This window comes from Hylobates moloch, unplaced genomic scaffold (assembly GCF_009828535.3).
Source record: "Hylobates moloch isolate HMO894 unplaced genomic scaffold, HMol_V3 SCAFFOLD_1, whole genome shotgun sequence".
Lineage (NCBI taxonomy): Eukaryota > Metazoa > Chordata > Mammalia > Primates > Hylobatidae > Hylobates > Hylobates moloch.
In genome coordinates this window covers 173,097,169-173,112,615 of record NW_026652276.1, presented here as the reverse complement: position 1 = coordinate 173,112,615, position 15,447 = coordinate 173,097,169, and the positions used below count along the sequence as shown (strand labels likewise).

Here is a 15,447-nt window from a genome sequence, read left to right as displayed (position 1 = left end):
AAGCAATTCTCCAGCCTCAACTTCCCAAGTAGCTGGTGATTTCGTACTTTTTATAGATGTGTAGTGTTCCATAAAAAATAGATTTTTAACTAAGATGTCTTAATATGGGCATCATCCTGCTCTATATGTATATAAAATTAATATGTTGTAGATCTGTAGATTTTCTAGGAAAACAAATAGACAATAGAAAATTCCTACCTCTTCCATTTCTTTAAAGACTTTTTTTTTTTTTCTTGAGACAGAGTTTTGCTCTTGTTGCCCAGGCTGGAGTGCAATGGCACGATCTCAACCCACCACAACCTCCACCTCCTGGGTTCAAGCGATTCTCCTGCCTCAGCCTCCAGAGTAGCTGGGATTGCAGGCATGAGCCACCATGCCTGGCTAATTTTGTATTTTTAGTAGAGATGGGGTTTCTCCACAATGGTCAGGCTGGTCTCGAACTACCAAACTCAAAACTTAATTGCCACCACCTTGGCCTCCCAAAGTGCTGGGATTACAGGTGTGAACCACCACACCTGGCCTCTTTAAAGACTTTTTAAACTTTCTGTCCTACCACAACTTCACAGTGTTTATGTTAAAGTTTTGGTCACTAGTCACAAATAAGCAATCCATTTAAAACTTTCCCAAGCACTTTTTTTTCCTAATCATCTATATTGACACTATACTATATATGATAATGAGCATGGTTTGGATGGCAGAAAGACCAGCAGTGTAACTATGGACAAGTTATTTGCCCTCTCCAAGCCTTGGCTTTGTCATCTATCACAGAAGATAACATTACTTACTGTGTAGTATTGTTCTTGTGAGGGTAAAGTGGAATAATGTATGTAAAGTGCTCAGCATAGGACCTAGCACATAGTAAGCACAATGAAAAATCACCATTATTGTTATTTTTATTATGAAGAGGTTTTTTTCAGAAACAATATTACTTGAGAATAAATAAATAAACTTTTATAAGAGTTTGCTTTAAATATTCAAAGGATGCTTTTACTGGATTTTTAAAAGGCATTAATATTTATCAATATTTATGTAAACATATTCTGTTGTATTAATTAAACAATCCTATTCTTTTAGGAAATTACACATGAGGCCTACAATAGTAACTAAATATGTAGTTCTCAGTCAGTGAACACTGTAAATTCTTATTCAATGCTGTCTAAATGATAGAGTAATTTTTCTTACATGTCTTTGCTAAGAAAGCTGCCTTTCCCTTTACCAGTGTTTTGAAAATATTCTACCATCTGTGCAACAGTAAAGCTTCACTCAGTCTTCTCCAGCCCAGTGCCCACAAGGTCTCTTAGAGAAAAGAGGTTTCAGGCTTGGTAGAAAGCATGAAAATTTTCCTTTCTATGTTGAATTTGGTTACTGTGAAAATAACCATGTCTATTGGAATCCCACCCTAATGCTATTGTCAGGGCCTCTCGTATCGATAATATTAACTTATGGGACTCTTTTGGCTCTTCAGTAATTACAGTCCTTTGGGTGAATTCCAAGGGACATATTGAATCCATTCACTCTTTCGTGAAATGCCATCTCAAGTTCCAGTCAATCTGGTTGATCCAAAATTAGAGACAGAAAATGGGTATAATTTTTTTTAAGGTGAAGGGGAGAGAAGAAAAGAAAACCCAGAAACAGATCTACAAGCTAAACACAGCTAAGAAGTACTGCCATGTTTAACTGATGTGCTTTGAAACTCATCAGCAATTACTAACGGGATGGATACTGCATAGAGATACTCTCATTACATTTCCACTGTTCTCAAGTAGAGTGACTTCCTTACTTTATTTAGAAGCTTCCTGTGTATTTCCTTCACCTGTATTAAAAGTCAAACAACAATACACGTGTTTCTTTAAATTTAAATGAGTACTTGAACAATTTTCTGAGAATTTTACAACCCCTTCTATGATATCTGGAGTCAACCAGATATCCAAATCATTAAATAAGATGGTAATGAATAGCAAAATCAACTCCCAAACTTTCACCCAGTTAAAGAAATGCTGTGGATTTTTTTTAAAAGCTAAAGAAATGCTTACCTGGAAAGTAGAAGTTTCCTGCGGTATCAACAAATTTGTCAGTCATCTCTCCAAATACTATCATCATGAGGGGGAGACCTGATCCGTGAGCTATGGCCATGATGGTACCCAGCAACATAAACAATTTATCCTGCCAATCGGAGTATCGAAACTAAAAAAAGGAAACAAAATAATACTTAGCTGTGGAATGGAATTTCTCCTCTTCCATAATTATATATTCTTTGGATTTTTATTTAAAGTCAGTACTTTTTTAAGCGTTGTAAATGAATGTCTTAGAAAAGGAGGCCTTCAAATCATTAACAGCTTAATTTCATGTTTCTGTTTATTTTTTTATTCTGTGAAGAAATCAATCTAATTATGTTTAATTGGTATCTGCTTTGAATAATTAATATACAATCAAAGGGGATAAAGGTTTAAGAAGTATTATTTGATCTCTCAGAGCTCCTGTGGTAATAAAGAACAGCTAGGGAAAGACATTAAGTTTACACAAACACACACACACACACACACACACACACACACACCACATCCTTTAAAAAAGCATTCAGAATATTTCAGAGGGAGAATTTAAAATAGAGGAAAATAGATGCTCTGAGTTTTGAGATAAGATCCCTTTAAAAGGTTTAAGTTAGATTTAAAAAGGCAACTCAGTAGTGAAGCACAACAAACATTATAGTGTGTCTATATGTGCACCTTAGGAAAGTCTTGCTCATGGAGATCCTTATGCAGAACGTTTTTTAAAAATTTAGTTTTCACCAGTGTCACCTGCCAAGTATGCAGAACCTTGAAGGGTAAGAGGGAGTTCTCTGGAGAAGAATTGGCGAGTGTAGAAGAAGTAGGAAGAATTTAGGCTTAGAATAAGAAGGTAACTAGAAACTACATGGAGTGCTTAAGTAACCCCTGGCAGTGGAATTCCTGAAGGGCACAGTACAAAGTGTGGGAGAGGATGTTAGAGAGAGATAGAACGCCTGCGCTTGTGGGCCACACCAAGAATCTTGGACACAGTACTACCTACAGAGGGGAAGGGTGATACCAGTTGTCACAGTGAAGTGCACAACCCTCAAGAACTAACCAGAAGATCAGTGTCCTAACACCTCAAAGGACTTTGTTACTGTCTTATTAGTCCTCTTCCATTTCTCACCTTTTCTTTCTGTTTTTGATTGACCCATTTATGGCTCTCTTTCTCTTTGTTCTTCTTTCCTCCTCTGCCTTCTAGACTACATTTTCCTCCTCTTACATTTCCATTTCTATAGCTTCCTGTCTTTTTTTGTTTCTCTCCTCTCTTTTAAAATGCTTTACTCTGCCCATTCCCCCCACCTCAGCCCCTTTTGGGGACAAGGAACAGTTATTGGGAGAGAGGATGATGAGCCAGGCTTGGCACAGTAGAACCTTTGAGGGCTGAAGCTAGGTCAGACTGGGTCAATAACCCGGGTGAGGCTGAGGTTAGAGGCACACGGTGGAAAGTGGATATGTGTGTAAACCATTCTCAAAGAGTTCCAGGAGTTCAGGCAAGGTTTCAGGGACAGGGACAAACTCCATCATCAAACACACAGGGCAAGCAAGAGAACTGAAAGAGACAAAGGGTCAGAAGCCAGGCAGAGCTTGGTTAAAATAATGGGAGCAGGTAAAGTCAAGAGCCAATGGAGCTGGGTCCCTAAAATTGTCACAAAGGGACCAGTGTCCCAAAGGTTCATTTTTAGTGGTTCTGGGAAAAGGAAAACAGAACACTTGAGTCTGTCAGCTACAGTTAAAAGCACAGGGTCAGGTTGTTAACATTAAAAAGCATTTTAAATGTTTTCATATTAATTGAATACAATTTTACAGCCTCTAAGCATAAATTTAAAACGAGGTGAATTTCACAGCAACATTCTAAGTAAACCTAGGTTTGTTTTCAGTGATTTAGGAGTTAGAAATATATCCAGAAAATAATATATTTCTAACTCCTGTTAGAGCACAATTTTATCCTCAACCACTTTCAGGACAAAAAATATCTATTAAGATATCTAGTAAGAGGTGAAAATAAAGATTAAATTTCAGTTTAACTTAAGCTAAAACTTTTAAATTCAAATGAAAATTTCTGTTTCTACATTAAGGTTTGTAGGATTTTATTTTCTGTAGGAGGCAGATTTAAAACCTATGCATTAAAACCAGCTTTCAGAGGCGGTTCCAAGATAGCTGAATAGGAACAGCTCCAGTCTACAGCTCCCAGTGCAAGCGACACAAAACACAGGTGATTTCTGCATTTCCTACTGAGGTACCGGGTTCATCTCACTGGGACTTGTTGGACAGCGGGTGCAGGACAGTGGGTGCAGTGCACCTAGCATGAGCCAAAGCAGGGTGAGGCATCCCCTCGCCTGGGAAGTGCAAGGGGTCAGGGAATTCCCTTTCCTAGCCAAGCAAAGCTGTGACAGACGGCACCTGGAAAATCGGGTCACTCTCACCCTAATACTGCGCTTTTCCAATGGTCTTAGCAAACGGCACACCAGGAGATCATATTCCATGCCTGGCTCGGAGGGTCCCACACCCACGGAGCCTTGCTCATTGCTAGCACAGCAGTCTGAGATCAATCTGCATGGCGGCAGCGAGGCTGGGGGAGGGGCGCCCGCCATTGCTGAGGCTTGAGTAGGTAAACAAAGCAGCCAGGAAGCTCGAACTGGGTGGAGCCCACCGCAGCTCAAGGAGACCTGCCTGCCTCTGTAGACTCCACTTCTGGGGGCAGGGCATAGCTGAACAAAAGGCAGCAGAAACCTCTGCAGACTTAAATGTCCCTGTCTGACAGCTTTGAAGAGAGTAGTGGTTCTCCCAGCATGGCATTTGAGATCTGAGAATGGACAGACTGCTTCCTCAAGTGGGTCCCTGACCCCCAAGTAGCCTAACTGGGAGGCACCACCCAATAGGGGCAGACTGACATCTCACATGGCCAGGTAGCCCTCTGAGACGAAACTTCCAGAGGAACGATCAGGCAGCAACATTCGCTGTTCACCAATATTCACTGTTCTGCAGCCTCTGCTGCTGATACCCAGGAAAACAGGGTCTCGAGTGGACCTCCAGCAAACTCCAACAGACCTGCAGCTGAGGGTCCTGACCATTAGAAGGAAAACTAACAAACAGAAAGGACATCCACACCAAAACCCTATCTGTACGTCACTGTCATCAAAGACCAAAGGTAGATAAAACCACAAAGAAGGGGAAAAAACAGAGCAGAAAAACTGAAAATTCTAAAAATCAGAGCACCTCTCTTCCTCCAAAGGAATGTAGCTCCTCACCAGCAATGGAACAAAGCAGGATGGAGAATGACTTTTATGAGTTGAGAGAAGAAGGCTACAGATGATCAAACTTTTCTGAGCTAAAGGAGGCAGTTCGAACCAATGGCAAAGAAGTTAAAAACCTAGAAAAAAGAATAGACGAATGGCTAACTAGAATAACCAATGCAGAGAAGTCCTTAAAGGACCTGATGGAGCTGAAAATCATGGCACGAGAATTACGCGACAAAAGCACAAGCCTCAGTAGCTGATTTGATCAACTGGAAGAAAGGGTATCAGTGATTGAAGATCAAATGAATGAAATGAAACAAGAAGAGGAGTTTAGAGAAAAAAGAATAAAAAGAAACAAACAAAGCCTCCAAGAAATATGGGACTATGTGAAAAGACCAAATCTATGTCTGATTGATGTACCTGAAAGTGACGGAGAGAATGGAACCAAGTTGGAAAACACTCTTCAGGATATTATCCAGGAGAACTTCCCCAACCTAGCAAGGCAGGCCAACATTCAAATTCAGGAAATACAGAGAACGCCACAAAGATACTCCTCGAGAACAGCAACTCCAAGAAACATAATTGTCAGATTCACCAAAGTTGAAATGAAGGAAAAAATGTTAAGAGCATCCAGAGAGAAAGGTCGGGTTACCCACAAAGGGAAGTCCATCAGACTAACAGCTGATCTCTCAGCACAAACTCTACAAGCCAGAAGAGAGAGAGGGCCAATATTCAACACTCTTAAAGAAAAGAATTTTCAACCCAGAATTTCACATCCAGCCAAACTAAGCTTCATAAGTGAAGGAGAAATAAAATACTTTACAGACAAGCAAATGCTGAGAGATTTTGTCACTACCAGACCTGCCCTAAAAGAGCTCCTGAAGGAAACACTAAACATGGAAAGGAACAACCACTACCAGCCACTGCAAAAACATGCCAAATTGTAAAGACCATCGAGGCTAGGAAGAAACTGCATCAACTAATGAGCAAAATAACCAGCTAACATTATAATGACAAGATCAAATTCACACATAACAATATTAACCTAAATGTAAATGGGCTAAATGTTCCAATTAAAAGACACAGACTGTCAAATTGGATAAAAAATCAAGACCCATCAGTGTGCTGTATTCAGGAAACCCATCTCACGTGCAGAGACACACATAGGCTCAAAATAAAGGGATGGAGGAAGATCTACCAAGCAAACGGAAAACAAAAAAAGGCAGGGATTGCAATCCTAGTTTGGGATAAAACAGACTTTAAACCAATAAAGATCAAAAGAGACAAAGAAGGCCAATACATAATGGTAAAGGGATCAACTCAACAAGAAGAACTAACTCTCCTAAATATATATGCACCCAATACAGGAGCACCCAGGTTCACAAAGCAAGTCCTTAGAGACCTACAAAGAGACTCCCACACAATAATAATGGGAGACTTTAACACCCCATTGTCAGCATTAGACAGATCAACGAGACAGAAAGTTAACAAGGATATCCAGGAATTGAACTCAGCTCTGCACCAAGCGGACCTAATAGACATCTACAGAACTCTCCACCCCAAATCAACAGAATATACATTCTTCTCAGCACCACACCGCACTTACTCCAAAATTGACCACATAGTTGTAAGTAAAGCACTCCTCAGCAAATGTAAAAGAACAGAAATTATAACAAACTGTCTCTCAGACCACAGTGCAATTAAACTAGAACTCAGGTTTAAGAAACTGACTCAAAACCACTCAACTACATGGAAACTGAACAACCTGCTCCTGAATGACTACTGGGTACATAACGAAATGAAGGCAGAAATAAAGATGTTCTTTGAAACCAACGAGAACAAAGATACAACATACCAGAATCACTGGGGCGCATTTAAAGCAGTGGGTAGAGGGAAATTTATAGCACTAAATGCCCATAAGAGAAAGCAGGAAAGATCTAAAATTGACACCCTAACATCACAATTAAAAGAACTAGAGAAGCATGAGCAAACACATTCAAAAGCTAGCAGAAGGCAAGAAATAACTAAGATCAGAGCAGAACTGAAGGAGATAGAGACACAAAAAACCCTTCAAAAAATCAATGAATCCAGGAGCTGGTTTTTTGAAAAGATCAACAAAATTGATAGACCCCTAGCAAGACCAATAAAGAAGAAAACAGAGAAGAATCAAATAGATGCAATAAAAAATGATAAAGGGGATATCACCACTGATCCCACAGAAATACAAACTACCATCAGAGAATACTACAAACACCTCTACGCAAATAAGCTAGAAAATCTGGAAGAAATGGATAAATTCCTCAACACATACACCCTCCCAAGACTAAACCAGGAAGAAGTTGAATCTCTGAATAGACCAAAAACAGCCTCTGAAATTGAGGCAATAATTAATAGCTTACCAACCCAAAAAAGTCCAGCACCAGACGGATTCACAGCCAAATTCCACCAGAGGTACAAGGAGGAGCTGGTACCATTCCTTCTGAAACTATTCCAATCAATAGAAAAAGATGGAAACCTCCCTAACTCATTTTATGAGGCCAGCATCATCCTGATACCAAAGCTTGGCAGAGGTACAACAAAAAAGGAGAATTTTAGACCAATATCCCTGATGAACATCGATGCAAAAATCCTCAATAAAATACTGGCAAACCACGGGCGCGGTGGCTCACGCCTGTAATCTCAGCACTTTGGGAAGCCGAGGCGGGCAGATCACGAGGTCAGGAGATCGAGGCCATCCTGCCTAACACGGTGAAACCCCGTCTCTACTAAAAATACAAAAATTAGCCAGGCGCGGTGGTGGGCACCTGTAGTCTCAGCTAATTGAGAGGCTGAGGCAGGAGAATGGCGTGAACCTGGGAGGCGCAGCTTGCAGTGAACCCAGATAGTGCCACTACAGTCCGGCCTGGGAGAAAGAGCGCAACTCCATCTCAAAAAATAAATAAATAAAATAAAATAAAATAAAATACTGGCAAACCGAATCCAGCAGCACACCAAAAAGCTTATCCACCATGATCAAGTGGGCTTCATCCCTGGGATGCAAGGCTGGTTCAACATACACAAATCAATAAACATAATCCAGCATATAAACAGAACCAAAGACAAAAACCACATGATTATCTCAATAGATGCAGAAAAGGCCTTTGACAAAATTCAACAGCCCTTGAATTTTCATGCTAAAAACTCTCAATAAATTAGGTATTGATGGGATGTATCTCAAAATAATAAGAGCTATTTATGACAAACCCATAGCCCATATCATACTAAATGGGCAAAAACTGGAACCAGTCCCTTTGAAAATTGGCACAAGACAGGATGCCCTCTCTCACCACTCCTATTCAACATAGTGTTAGAAGTTCTGGCCAGGGCAACCAGGCAGGAGAAAGAAATAAAGGGTATTCAATTAGGAAAAGAGGAAGCCAAATTGTCCCTGTTTGCAGATGACATGATTGTATATCTAGAAAACCCCATGGTCTCAGCCGAAAATCTCCTTAAGCTGATAAGCAACTTCAGCAAAGTCTCAGGATACAAAATCAATGTACAAAAATCACAAGCATTCTTATACATCAATAACAGACAAATAGAGAGCCAAATCATGAGTGAACTCCCATTCACAATTGCTTCAAAGAGAATAAAATACCTAGGAATCCAACTTACAAGGGACGTGAAGGACCTCTTCAAGGAGAACTACAAACCACTGCTCAATGAAATAAAAGAGGATACAAACAGATGGATGAACATTCCATGCTCATGGATAGGAAGAATCAATATTGTGAAAATGGCCATACTGCCCAAGGTAATTTATAGATTCAATGCCATCCCCATCAAGCTACCAATGACTTTCTTCACAGAATTGGAAAAAACTACTTTAAAGTTCATATGGAACCAAAAAAGAGCCCTCATTGGCAAGTCAATCCTAAGCCAAAAGAACAAAGCTGGAGGCATCATGCTACCTGATTTCAAACTATACTACAAGGTTACAGTAACCAAAACAGCACGGTACTGGTACCAAAACAGAGATACATACCAATGGAACAGAACAGAGCCCTCAGAAATAATACCACACATCTAAAACCATCTGACCTTTGACAAACCTGACAAAAACAAGAAACGGGAAAAGCATTCCCTATTTAACAAATGGTGCTGGGAAAACTGGCTAGCCATATGTAAAAAGCTGAAACTGGATCCCTTCCTTATACCTTATACAAACATTAATTCAAGATGGATTAAAGACTTAAATGTTAGACCTAAAACCATAAAAACCCCAGAAGAAAACCTAGGCAATACCATTCAGGACATAGGCATGGGCAAGGACTTCATGTCTAAAACACCAAAAGCAATGGCAACAAAAGCCAAAATTGACAAAAAATAGGATCTAATTAAACTAAAGAGCTTCTGCATAGCAAAAGAAACTGTCATTAGCGTGAACAGGCAACCTACAGAATGGGAGAAAATTTTTGCAATCTACTCATCTGACAAAGGGCTAATATCCAGAATCTACAAAGAACTCAAACAAATTTACAAGAAAAAACAAACAACCCCACTAACAAGTGGGTGAAGGACATGAACAGATACTTCTTAAAAGAAGACATTTATGCAGCCAACAGACACATGAAAAAATGCTCATCATCACTGGCCATCAGAGAAATGCAAATCAAAACCACAATGAGATACCATCTCACACCAGTTAGAATGGCCATCATTAAAAAGTCAGGAAACAACAGGTGCTAGAGAGGATGTGGAGAAATAGGAACACTTTTACACTATTGGTGGGAATGTAAACTAGTTCAACCATTGTGGAAGACAGTGTGGCGATTCCTCAGGGATCTAGAACTAGAAATATCATTTGACCCAGCCATCCCATTACTGGGTATATACCCAAAGGAATATAAATCATGCTGCTATACAGATACATGCACACGTGTGTTTATTGTGGCACTATTCACAATAGCAAAGACTTGGAACCAACCCAAATGTCCAACAATGATAGACTGGATTAAGAAAATGTGGCACATATACACCATGGAATACTATGCAGCCATAAAAAATGATGAGTTCATGTCCCTTGTAGGGACATGGATGAAGCTGGAAACCATCATTCTCAGCAAACTATCGCAAGGACAAAAAACCAAACACCTCATGTTCTCACTCATGAGGTGGGAACTGAACAATGAGAACACTTGGACACATGAAGGGGAACATCACACACCGGGGCCTATTGTGGGGTGGGAGGAGGGGGGAGGGGTAGCATTAGGAGATATACCTAATGTAAATGACGAGTTAATGGGTGCAGCACACCAACATGGCACATGTATACATATGTAACAAACCTGCACGTTGTACACATGCACCCTAGAACTTAAAGTATAATTTAAAAAAATTTAAAAAAGAAAAAAAACTTCTAAAAAAAATAAATAAAACCAGCTTTCATTTGATAAACAATTTATTCTCCAAAGTGCTAATTTTTTTTTAAATTGCCCTTACTGAGCCTTTTTAAACAAATAAAAAAAGAGGACAGAAGACAATGAATAGGGGCTTTGTGGTTACATGAGAAGTATGCAGCAGTGTTTGAGAGCATGGATGTTTTGGTGTCTTTTTATCCATTTAATTACTAAGTTGGATTTCAGCTGACATGACACTTAATTCTAACTTCTTTGCTATCAAATAATGGCTGTCACAGTTTGAAACACATCATATTTACCAAAAATGGGCAAATGCTTTCTTGAGCTGCCTCTGTAAAACATATTTCAAATGAAAACCAGATTAGGAGACGTCTTCCCAAAATACTGTCTTATCTTGTACCAACAGAAAAGCACCGAAAACTGTTTTAAGCATAATCAGAATCCCTAATAGTTACCTCCTATTTAGCCAATTTTTTGGAAACCAAATGTGAATGTAGATTCCTTAAATTAAAATGTATATACTTAACAATTACTTTCTTGAAATGCAAGCTTATTTTAAGCTAAATTCAGGGTGGGGGTTTGTGAAGCAAATGCAGAAATGCATTTTCCTGAAATTGTTGAGTTTGCATTGTGCTACTAACACAGTTCCCATTTTCACTTTCCTTGCACACCAGTTAGCTCTGCCCTGTGTCATCGCCAGCCCGTCTCTACTTTTTAAAAAATCATCCATCTTGAGAATGTGGGTCATTGACTATAATAAGCCAAACTTAGACAGCACAGGTGCAGCAAGGACAATTTATTGCTGCCTGCAGACAGTTTTTTTGTTGTTGTTGTTTTTGAGACAGGGTCTTGCTCTGCCACCCAGGCTGGAGTGCAGTGGTGTGATCATAGCTCACTGCAGCCTCAGACTCCTAAGACCCTCCTGCCTCAGCCTCCCAAGTAGCTGGGACTACAGGCTCATGCCATGCCATATGGCTATTTTTTAAAGATTTTTATTTTTATTATTTTGTAGAGATGAGATCTCACTATGTTGTCCAGGCTGGTCTCAAACTCTTGTGCTCAAGCAACCCTCCCACCACAGCCTCCCAAAGTGCTGGGATTAGAAGTGTGAGTCAACTCGCCTAGCTAGACAATTTTAAAGTACTTGCTTTAAAGGTAATTGATGCAATATCTCAAATTTGAATAAAAGGTAGTATTATTCACATTTAACATTTCACAGCTTACCAATGTTAATACTCCAATCATTTTCACTTTCTTCGTTTTTTTCCTTTTTTGTTTGCTGTAAAAAATAGAATTGCTTCAATTTAAAACTGTTACAAAATGTTTTACAATCAATTGAACATAAATATGTTTAGTTACAATATTCAACTATTATAATATTTTCAAATATAAGAGTGATGTTCACAAAATGTCAAAATTATTCAGTTCAACAAACATAGCAAGCACAAAAGTAACTGTCGAAGGTACTACAAGGATATATGGATACATAACAAATGGTCGCCTGCCTTACAGAGCTCACATACACAGGAAAGATAAGTATGTTAACAGTGTCCTAAGTCAGTTAAGTTATTTGCTTTCTAAAATTAAAAAAAATCATGATTTAAAATTAGGAATGTCCATTCTTCTGAAGGATTGTGGAGAGTGGTGTCAGGGAATCTTGTTGGTGATACATTCAAAGTACATCTAGAATTTAACCACTTACCACCAGTTTCATTGCTGTCCCCAGTAGGACAGCCTCCTGCCTAGTCTCTCCACTTCTACCTATGCTGCTTCAGTCTATCTTCAACTAGCAGTCAGAGTAATCATTTCAAAACTCAAGCCATACACTACTTCTTTGCTCAAAAACCTACAATGGCTTTCCTTTTTCTTACAATAAAAGCCAAAATCCTTGCATTAACCTCTGAGGTCCTACGCGATCTGTTTGCTTATTTCCTCTCTGACCACATCCCTACTCCCTAACCTGCTTACTCTGCTCCAACCAGCCTGGACTCTCTGCTGTTCCATGAACTCACCAAACATGTACCTGACTCAGGGTCTTTGCATTGCCAGTTACCTTTTCCAGGAATGCTCTCCTCTTAGATACCCACACAGCTGTCTCCTCTCGTTTCTTTCAAGTCTTTGCTCAAATATTACCTTTAAAATAAGATCTACCCTAACCACCCTACTTAAAATTGCAAAGTACTCCCCTTTTGTACTCCTGATCCCCTTAACCTGGATTAATGTTTTTTTCCATGGCATTAATTACCTTCTAACATTGGCTGTGGTTTACTTATTTAGTATGTGCATTATTTATGTCTGTCCTCCATAATATAAACTCCATGAGGGAGTGTGTGTGTGTGTGTGTGTGTGTGTATGATGTTTTTATATATATGATGATTTTTACACATATATGATGCATTTATCCAGGTAAATGATCAAGTTTTACTTAAAAGATGATTCCAAATTATGTAAAGTATTGACTAAAATCACTGGACAAACATCTGCCCCTAAATATGTTCAAAAGAATGTGCATGGGCAATAGCAACATAATTAGAACAAGAATATAACTAACTTGATTGAAGCAGGCTTAACTTCCTTTAAATATATTATCTTTGGTCTGCTTTTATAAAAATTAGTTTCGCTACATTTGATTTCATAATCTTGTGGTCTTAACTTATTGTTAACTTTCTGTATTTCTCTTTTGAGCTGCTTTCTTCTTTCCAGCAGAAGCTGTGGGCTTCCCCTCTGAGGACTTTCCTGGGTTCTGAAGTGTTACTACACCTTTTGTAGGAATAGCTCCTGTGTACACGCATCAAATGTTAAGCCAGTGCAATACATAAATAGACTTCTTCATGAAAATGCCATCTATTAATAGACTCACAGTCAATCCCTGCCTAAACAGCCAGCTGATGAAAACCATATTTTTCTATTGCGTGTATAAGTACTTCCATTGGAAGTAACACCATCTATCACTTTTTCAATTCTAGATGGCAAAACTAAATTTTCTATGAAAAAATACAATGGTACTTAGAAGAAATATGGCAAGGTTACTGCACAACCACGTTAACAGGCTAAAATAATGCTTCAGTTTAAGCATCAGATAGGCATGTTAGCTAATCAAGCCCCTAGCAGCTTGAGGACAAACTACAGAAACTGATAAATTTGTCCCTCTGGGTGATCACTTGACACAGGTCAATTTTTTCTGGGTAGCCTGGCATGAACTCAGAGACCGTAATAGCCTCATAAACTATTTCAGGCTAAAGGCGAAAATGATTCACAATTCCCACAGTGAAAGAGGAAACAAAGACACATGCCATTGACTGGGAACTTCTGCCCAGCTCATAAAGCCTGTGAAGTGAGTTTAACAAGGGTCAGGGGAACCGAGAAGGATGCGAAGGCAAAGGAAGCGCTGTTTCCCCCTAGCACTTGAACAAAACTGATTCGGATGTACAGAAGTTCCCCCTCCCCACCTATCCTCCCAGAAAGGAGAAATACAAACAAGCCTGGCGATGAGAGGAGGGGGAGGGGTAAGACAAGGAGGAAGAGACATAACAGGGGATGGGCAGGAGGGGAAGGAGTTTTTGCGTCACTGCCCTTGTTCAAAAAGCACAGCCATCAATAGCAGATGTCTGACACCCTTTAAGTCTGAACAATCAGATGATGGATATGAAAGTCATTTGTAAAAGTTTCAAGAGTTACATAATACAAGGAATGTTATACGATACAGATATTCATTGAATCCCCCCGCACAAAGGGAAGGGAGCACTTTTCAAGACAGCCTTTTCTTCCTGCATCTGTTCCAAAAGGAGCCTCAGTGACATTCTTTGAGGCCACATAACACGTTTGCTCCGAGGTCAGAACCGGATGCAAGACCCTTCAAAGAAGCCTCCAAAACAAAGGTCTTCAAAGGCAACAACCGATTTTTACAACTTCTTTCCAAGGGTGAACTTGGTCCTGCTGATTGGCGTGTAACGGAAAAGCCAGTGGCTGCTGGGGATGTACCTGCTGATGCCCAGTTCAAAGTCCCCCTCCGCGCTCCTGGGGCGCCGGGCTGTTCCGTTCTTTGCCGCCTCAAGATCCATCTCAGCCTGAGGAGAAACCATAGCCTCAGAACCAAGTGCACCCTCTCTGGCGCGGGGCGTCCAGCCCGGCGCACGGGTCGCGGGGCCCGGGGGCACCGGGTGGAGGTCCCGCCACTCCCGCCCCTCGCCCCAGGTCCCGGGTCTCCCTTCGAGGCCAGGCGCGCCCGGGCCTCTCTCACCTCGGACCTCGCGCGTGTCTGGCAGGGCCTCTGGGCGCGCGGGTGCTGCAGCAGAGGGGCCGGGACTTTGCTCGCCGCGGCCTCGCCCCCGCCCCCGCCCTCGCCCCCCACGCGCGTCCGGCCCCGGAAACGCCTCCCGTTGCAGCCAGGGCGAGGGCCGCGGCCCGCAAGAGCAACTCCCGCCGCCCGTCCAGCTCTCTCCCCAGGCCAAGCGCGGTCCAGGGGCCCAGCCTGCCGCTCTCGCCGCCAGGGCGCCCGGCTGGGGCCGCCGCCCACCCTGGCGACCCGCCAGCACCAGCCCGGCCGCAGGATAAGACCGAGATCAGCCTGGAGCCTCGGGTGCTGAGAGAGAGCCTCGCCTGATGGGCCACCCAAGCTCCTGCAGATGACTGTCACACCCCCTGGGCGCTCAGTTTTGTTTTTAAACCCATAGAGGAGACTGTTTCCGGAAGCCCAACAATCATAGGGCGGCCCAGGACCGAGAGAGAGCAATGGACTCTCCTCTTGCTTCCGCATCCCCA

The 15,447-nt window shown here is 41.1% G+C and overlaps 1 protein-coding gene across 1 annotated transcript in view; it reads right to left on the bottom strand.

Annotated features, from left to right (window-relative positions):
- ABCB4 (ATP binding cassette subfamily B member 4) overlaps nucleotides 1–14,998 on the bottom strand; it is a 69,920-nt gene extending 54,922 nt beyond the window's left edge. Inside the window, exons 1-4 of the mRNA XM_032755871.2 lie at nucleotides 14,927–14,998; nucleotides 14,668–14,753; nucleotides 11,911–11,965; nucleotides 2,034–2,184 (exon numbers count right to left, since the gene is read on the bottom strand). Of these exons, the coding sequence (XP_032611762.1) occupies nucleotides 2,034–2,184; nucleotides 11,911–11,965; nucleotides 14,668–14,747 (286 nt within the window). The 5' untranslated portion in view covers nucleotides 14,748–14,753; nucleotides 14,927–14,998. The remainder of the gene's footprint in view (nucleotides 1–2,033; nucleotides 2,185–11,910; nucleotides 11,966–14,667; nucleotides 14,754–14,926) is intronic.
- Nucleotides 14,999–15,447: the final 449 nt, after the last annotated feature.